The sequence below is a fragment of the Nanorana parkeri genome, unplaced genomic scaffold (assembly GCF_000935625.1).
Source record: "Nanorana parkeri isolate BGI_ZX_2015 unplaced genomic scaffold, ASM93562v1 scaffold1451, whole genome shotgun sequence".
In the NCBI taxonomy this organism is placed as follows: Eukaryota; Metazoa; Chordata; class Amphibia; order Anura; family Dicroglossidae; genus Nanorana; species Nanorana parkeri.
In genome coordinates, this window is record NW_017307719.1 from 106,227 (window position 1) to 114,379 (window position 8,153).

Sequence of the window (8,153 nt, forward strand, 5' to 3'; positions counted from 1 at the left end):
AGGGAAGCAGCCTCCGCCCACCCCACCAGCCCCTGCCCTGGGGCCCTGTTAGGATTCGAGGAGTCCAGCTCCGGATCAAGGATAGCATTAAAATCTCCCGCAAACACTATATGGGTATAGGTAGAAAAGGTGCCACTTTGGCTAGTATGTCATACAACAGGTGGAACTGGAACGGAGGGGGCAAATAAATGCTGACAATAGCCATTCTCCGAGTATGTAATTCTAAAACCACAATAACATAGCGGCCCCCCGGATCCAACAGAACCTGTTCAATCGTACATGGCAAGGATTTACTAATAAGAATTGATACCCCTCGGGCGTATACCGAGTGAGTAGCGTGAAAGGCCCTCTGGATCCAGGGGCGACGCAACGCCAGAACTCTCTGTCCCTCCAGATGCGTCTCCTGCAACAATATGATATGCGGCCTGTAAGGTTTGAAATGTCAGAGAACGCTTGAGCTTATGGTTCAGACCCCTCACATTCCAGGACACAATTTTTACCTGAGCACCAGCCATCCCGTGTCTACCCACATTAATTCCAGCACCCGGAGGCCCGGGAAGTCAGGAGTCCAGTAATCTCTCATAGCCCCTGCCCGGCTCAAGATAGCCAACATGTACCAGATGTATATGCAGAAATTACACAGCTCAACAGTGTAAACAACCCCTGCCCACCCTAACCCACCCTGCTTTCTTCGGCTAAACAAAATCCCCAACATAACAGAAGCTTGATCCCTAACTAAGTTCTAAGACAGCGCCCAAGGGGGGGCGTCACCCAGGACAACCACTACTTCTTATGTCAGTACTGAACCGACACTAACACTTTCAAGCAATCACCCCACATGTGGTGACTCCGGTTTACCCGCACCTTACCGACAGTGCATTAGGGGACTCAGTACAGAACAATACGGGCTTTGTAGCATTAGGATTAAGGCATTAAACTGTAACTCAATCCAGGAGATATGAATAAACTGTAAAACCCAAAGGAGTCAAATAGTATGAGAAGGCACACTGCGACCATACACCCATCCTCCCACGGTCCCCCTGAGGAGAACTAAAAGTCAAAAGCCACAATCAGGAAAAGGCAGTCAATCTCAATGACATCCAGGCAAGGATGCCGGTGGCAAGGGAATCCAACAGTACATCTCTAGTGCAGCCTGTCCAGCCAGTTCGCTGCTGCAGCAGGATTGTCAAAAAACTGAACCGTGTCTTCATGTTGAATCCTCAGTTTACTGGGGAATAGCATACTGTATTGTAATCCTTTTTACCCTGAGGCGGTGCCTGACATCTTGGAAGGAGCGTCTGCGCTTCTGCACATCTGCCGAAAAATCCGGGAATAGCCTGATCACAGTGTTTTCATGATGCAGAGCAGGAAAATTGCGGGCCGCAGCCAGCACAGAGTCTCTGTCCCTGTAATTCAGCAATCTGGTTAGAAAGGGTCGCGGCGGGGCCCCTGGAGGTGGGCGACCCGCAGGTACCCTGTGCGCCCTTTCCACCACGAAAGTGGCCGGGACCTACTCCACACCCAGCACCTTCTTGAATAGGGATTCAGCAAACTGCACCGGCCGTACTTCCTCTGCTCCCTCAGGCAGGCCTATGATGCGGATGTTATTCCTGCGCATCCTATTCTCAGCATTCTCCGTCCTGGCGGATAATGTATGCACTATGCGTTGCAATTCAGATATGGAGGCAGAGAGTTCAGTCACTGTGTCTTCCAGGCCCAACACTCTGGTCTCAGCCTCAGAAAGGCGCCCCCTAAATTTGTCAAGGTCCCCGCCAATGAGGGTGCATTCGACCGCAAGGTGGTCGATTTTCGTAGTGAGTGCCACCCTACTCGCCTCAATGGCAGTCAATATAGTCTCCGTTTGCAGGCCTGACTGTTGCCCAGACTCCCGTGGGGGCGATGGGGCCAGCCCCCCCTGATCCACCAGCAAGTCCCCATCCATGTCTGCAGCCTGTGCACTCACCAAAGTCCAGCGTGTAGTAGGGGATTCGGACAAGATGGCCGGCGAGGGACACGTGTTGCGGCTGCGGCGCTGTTGTCTCGGCGTGGAGGATTTCTTGCCCGATTTCGAGGGCATACTACAGCGGCAACCAGGTCCTGCTTCCCCAACGAGTATGTCGGTAAGAATGTCCCCTCTCAGGAGACAGCGGATGGAACAAGGTAAGGGAGCCTGAGCTCACACACAAACATCTGGTCTCCTTCACATACCTGCCACGCCCCCCTATACTTTTCCCTTTAAATGCTATATAGATCAGTTACATTGCTTTACTATAAAATACGTTACCATCATGCTCATATCACTATGATATCTATGATATGGCCAGTGAATTATTTGCAAACAAGATATTTCGGGGTTTTTAAAAATATGTTCCTGCTCCTTGGATTGAGCGGGGGAGCAGCAGAGTAGCCTGCACATAGAAAGGGGGAGTACTGTCAGGCTTCTCCTGCATTTTTATAACAACAGATCTTCTGATCAAGAAGTCGGAGTGCTCTTTCTTAGTGTAAATATTAACCATAGGCACAACGTGTAGCTTTAAAGTTATCAGGCGTAGTGGCAATGATTTAATTGCATCAATTCCGACCACATGCAGCAAACTTGGGGTGCCAGTCCAGATTATACATTTGCAAAGAAGAGGTGCAGAACCACATGTAGCTGACAATAACGCTGCATGCTTGTGTAGGGAACCAGTGATTTGACTTTTTAAGGCAGATATTGCAGTAAAATGCAAGGTCCACTTCAGATCTGCCGCCCCCCCCCCCCTTTTCCCTGGTGAAAATTGTTGCAATATAGGTAGTTTAAGGAAGGTAAAGAAAGAAGTATACTTACTTTAACCCCATCCTCTGCATTGCAGGATGTAGACACTACTTTCCTTCCAGCTGGATTCCTGGGGAATGAATACCCAAAATCTCTCGAGACATTCCAGTCCAAGAGCATCTTTTCTACAGATTTGGGCTCCTCTGAATTCCCCAGGATCTCGCCAGAAGGAGTGTAACATCACCCTCACCTAGGGGCTGGGGGGACAGAAGTCGTGGGTAAGGTAGGTTTAAATCCTAACTTTTTTCCTTACTGGTACAGTTTTAAAGGAACCTTTTTTTACATAAAAGCTATAGATAATACTAATGTGTATATCCAATATCTAGGTTTTTAAGAGTTTCCTCTACTTCACTTTTTCTTTGTTTTTTAAATCTGTAGATCGGGATTGTTGGAAGAACAGGAGCTGGAAAGTCATCTCTCACCCTAGGACTGTTTCGTATTAACGAGGCTGATTCTGGAGAAATTATTATAGATGGATGCAACATAGCCAAAATTGGTCTGCATGACCTTCGATTTAAGTTAACAATTATTCCTCAGGTATGGTTATTCATAGCATGGCTTCTCAGAATAAATAAGCTGTATAGGCATCTTTGAAATGTTGAACATTTATTTTGAAAGGCTATGTTCATAAAGTGAGGTTGTGTTGCGTGTTTTAACTAATTGTCCAAAGACTTTTATTGTTTGTCTACTTAGAATGTAGGATCTGATAATCCCGCCCATTCTGAAAGAATTTTAAAATATTATTGAACAGCTAGACCTGGGAAACTACTGTTGTAGCTTAATTATTGAATATTCCATAATAAGCTTTGTTTGAAATCCTGTGTTTAGAAAACCTTGAATGGATTTGGGAAGGACAAATATATTCCATCCTATTTCCCTTTTGCATATTAGGATTTGATAGTCATGTATTACTGTTGACACCCATGAACAAAGACATAAATGAAGCAAAAGCAATTTGACACAGTTAAAGTCAAATACTAAAAAAATTATTGCTCCTGTTTTAATAAAAATTTACTTTTTCATTCACTACTAAACACTAAATTGTGACAATACGGTGTAGTGTCTTGTAAACTAATTGAAGAGGTTTTCTGCAGCTTTTAAAAATTCTGTCAGTTGTGTTTTAAATTGAAAAATGCTTTTTTTTACATCCCGTTCTACAGGACCCAGTCTTGTTTTCGGGATCACTCCGCATGAACCTTGATCCCTTTGAAAAGTACACAGATGAAGAGATCTGGTCTGCTCTGGAGCTTGCTCATCTTAAGAACTTTGTTTCAGGTCTTCCTGACAAGCTGAACCATGAGTGTGCAGAGGGTGGAGAAAATCTCAGGTGAGAGGGGGGTTTCTACCTGTGTATCATTCACCACTTGGTCTATAACAAGGAAGATCTCCCACAATCACTAAAATATCTAAACAGAAAATCTATCCACATTTTTTACAATGCAACAGGACAGGATTCTTCTCCCCCTTCCTTTTCCCTTCTCCTCCCTACCTTCCTTTTTGCTTTACTGCGGTGCCTTTATTACTGTGCATGTGAATGTCCCACCCTTATTACATCCAGTGTTTTAGGGTAGGGAGTCCTTGTTTAGTTTTTGTAAATAGCATTTAGACTAAACAGATTAACATCTCTATCGAAGAGAGAAACGGTTACGTTGGAGGTGTATGTATTTGTAAATTTATTCTTAAGAACTTTTGCCCAAGTGGTAAACTTTATTATACCTAAATGTCTTACCCATGCGCTCTCCCTTATCTCTTTGATTAAGCCGTTTTGGGTGAGACATATTAGAGAGGGTGGAGTCTTGGCGGAGTGAATGTTGTGTTCTTGAACAAATGTATATGTGATTGGGATACTTTGGAGTTTTACCTGTTACTTTGTCTTTTATTAAATATGCTAAGAGTATGAACAAGCTCCTGTACAGTTGTGCACTTGGTGGGCGGGAGAAGCCAGAGGGATTTTAGTGGCTGGGTTTGTTTTATTTTCTGTGTAATAGGACACTAGTTGATCCTATGCTAAGTCTGTATTTGTAGGGGCTTACTTGTTTAGCAAAGTTTCTATTTTTATTTGCCTAGGTGAGCTTTTTGCATAAACCTAAAAGTAATAGAGTTTGTAATACAAATTTTCTATAACATTTATGTGACATTTCTATGGCATTGGAGTAGCATTTGTGGTCTGCAGAATATCTGTATAATTATATGGCCTGTGGTAACAATAGCTCTGCTAAAAATCAAGTCTGACCTGTTAGTCATATTAGGATTGAAAGGATATATTCCTTTGTGCCACCTTTGAATCCAATTCGGATTTGTATTGTATTAGAAACAGTACTGGAGTTTTTGGAAAACATTTTGTAGCTTACTTCCAAGTTAATTCATAAGATGATAAGCTATAAAATGTATTGATCGTCTGCTGAAAACACACCTTTGTAACTACAGTTGTGTGAACAAGAAAGTACACCCTCTTTGAATTCTATGGTTTTACATATCACAGTGACACTGACGTAGTTTCAGAGTTTTATTATGTCCCGATATGTAATAGCATAGAATTCAGAGGTGTACTTTCTTACTTTCTTTTTCACAAAGCTGTAAGTATTGCATTTACTTCTGAAAAAAATATAAAAAAAATCTAAGGAAGAGTAATATTTCTATGCACGTCTTAAAATTTGTCTGGTTTACAGCGTTGGCCAACGTCAACTTGTGTGTCTGGCACGAGCACTTCTTCGGAAGACCAAAATCCTGGTTTTAGATGAAGCCACAGCAGCTGTGGACTTAGAGACTGATGGGCTTATTCAGTCAACTATCAGAAAAGAATTTGAAGATTGTACAGTTATAACCATTGCTCATCGGCTAAATACCATCATGGATTACACAAGGTATACATTCTTCCTCCCTTTTTTTTTTTTCCACATTTTCATTTTTGTATCATTGACAAACTATAGTTGAAAACAAATAAAATACCCGATGGCATAAGTACATAAAATAAATCAATAGTTAGTGATAAGATTGATTAGCACTAAAACTTTACATGCATGTATCTAAAAAGAAAAAAAGTAATATGTTGCAATTGACCATTCCTTGGATGTTAAAACTGGATTACTTTTTTAATTTTTTTTATATGCTTTTTTCACCTGGATATCTTTACAGTAACACACTTCCTGTAATAGATTGAAGATACTCACTGTATTGTTATCTGTGGAGTAGCAGCATTGTCATCTTACAAAATTGGGACTACAAAACACCTCCCCTTCTCCATAACTTGGCAAGAGGTGTTATGTAGTCTACAAAGGTAAACATAGCAGGGCTTATAACAATGCACAGTGAGCATGATATAGCACTGGATGTCTGGTCGACAGGTATTTTTTATTTTTTCACATTTTAGAATGTGATATAAAGCTTTCAATTGTATATCTAACAGACCAAATGGGTGCAAAGAAGAGAAGTGTATTGTTGGGGTCCATGTACACTTTAAAGGTTTTATATGAGATCCTACATTGAATGGATTAGCTCCAATTTTGTTCATTGATTTGGCCACTTCTGGCAGATACTATGTTAATAGGTTTAATTACTGAGTTTGTCCTTCCTGTTTCTCTGTTTAGGGTGATGGTTCTGGATAGAGGCCAAATTGCAGAGTTTAATTCTCCAAGCAACCTTCTTCAGAAGAAAGGATTTTTCTACAACATGGCCAAAGACTCTGGATTAGTGTGAATTTGTTACATTAGAGTGTTGTTTCCTTAGAGAAGCACACTCAAGAGAGGACTGCTTTATTAACAAGGTGTTATACTGGACTGCTGTTAAACCCTCGTTACCCACATATATAGGCAGAGAAGATTGTAGACTCTGAATGCCTTTTTCTTTTTTTTGCAGGAATATGTTTATTTTTCCGTGACTGAAATTTTTAGGCTCTCTTCACATATTCGGTCCAGTTTTATTTGGTTCTACAGTTAAGTTCCTAATGACATGGCATGAAGTAGTACAACCTCCTAGATCATTCTTACTTGCTTTAAAGACATGCTTAAGTTATAGACACTCCAATTTGGTCTGACCAAGCATGCTTCCCACCCCACTGTTTATGCAGAAATTACTGCTTTGCTGTGTTGCTGAATTTAATAGTATATTATTGTAAGTTATTCAGTATAATTTTCCAAGCTAGTTAGCACTTAAAATATTTTGGAATTAAGTAACTCCCACCCTGTATATTTGAACTGGATTGCTAGGAGATGATGTCATAAAGACATTCTGCACTTTCCATTGTGTTGCTATCCTAAAACTGCAGTAAGTGATGAGTATTCTGGGTAATGCTGATTTAAAATTACTGCTTTTGGTGGAACAATGGATAAGTAATGGCTTATTCAACAAAACAATACTGCAGAATTTTGCAAACTGCATTAACTTCTAGCAACCAAACAGTAACCATCTCTTATATAATCTGACTTCAGAATACAGCCTGAATTAATGCACTTTACACTGCTATACAGAATAAGCTTGTATACTGATTTCACTTATTCAGAAAAAAGGCCTTAAAGCATCCCTGTCAGGGTAAAAAACAGCCCTGAAGGCCTGTCTCCAGCTTTTTAAGAGTTCCTATGCTCACCCCCCAGATGGCCCATGTCCCAGTCTTCCCTTCCTTCCAGTACTGAAACCTCCATCAGTCTCTTCAGATTTCAACAGTTCCTGGAGTGACCCCAGCCATGCTCCATGGTTTCTTCCTCTAAACCCTACATCACTGCTGTGTCCTGTAGTGATGCAGGAACCCCAACCCACAGCGGGAAACACAAGCATCCGACACCGTTGGAAGTGCTAAATGCTTAAGGTAGGAGACACAGGCCGTCGGAGAGGTAAATATAAAATCTCTGTTTCAGGGTACTGGCTATTATGATTGTAATTTGATCTGACAGGATTGCTTTAAATACTTGGTGGCATACTTACGACCTGACTTAGAGTACCTGTATGCCATACACAGTAGTAACAGTCAATTTGTTGCATGGGCTACGGGGTCAAAGAAATACATACTCTCAGTTTGGCTAAATAAGTAACTAGTAATACTGAATTTTTGTTAGCCTTTACTGTGGATGGATGACAGGTGCAGTTTAGATGCCAAATCATTGCACTTTCACGATGACCGCACTTATAAACACACTTTGGCCCCTCAGCCAGATAAGTGCTTTTTGTGTTGCACCTAAAACAGGAAAGAAATATTTTCAGATGACCATTTTGTGCATATGGTTTGTACTCTGCGCAACGGTACTACACAGATTTCCATTCATTACTATGGATGGCACAGTGTTCCCACTTTTTATGAGACATGCCGTTCTAAAATGCAGCTCGCATTGTCTTTTCATCAAAGGGG

The 8,153-nt window shown here is 41.6% G+C and overlaps 1 protein-coding gene across 1 annotated transcript in view; it reads left to right on the plus strand.

Annotated features, from left to right (window-relative positions):
* LOC108798331 (multidrug resistance-associated protein 1-like) overlaps window positions 1-6,519 on the plus strand; it is a 112,632-nt gene extending 106,113 nt beyond the window's left edge. The window contains exons 17-20 of the mRNA XM_018570070.1: window positions 3,194-3,352; window positions 3,976-4,142; window positions 5,485-5,679; window positions 6,403-6,519. Coding sequence (XP_018425572.1) covers window positions 3,194-3,352; window positions 3,976-4,142; window positions 5,485-5,679; window positions 6,403-6,511 — 630 coding nt within the window. The 3' untranslated portion in view covers window positions 6,512-6,519. The remainder of the gene's footprint in view (window positions 1-3,193; window positions 3,353-3,975; window positions 4,143-5,484; window positions 5,680-6,402) is intronic.
* Window positions 6,520-8,153: the final 1,634 nt, after the last annotated feature.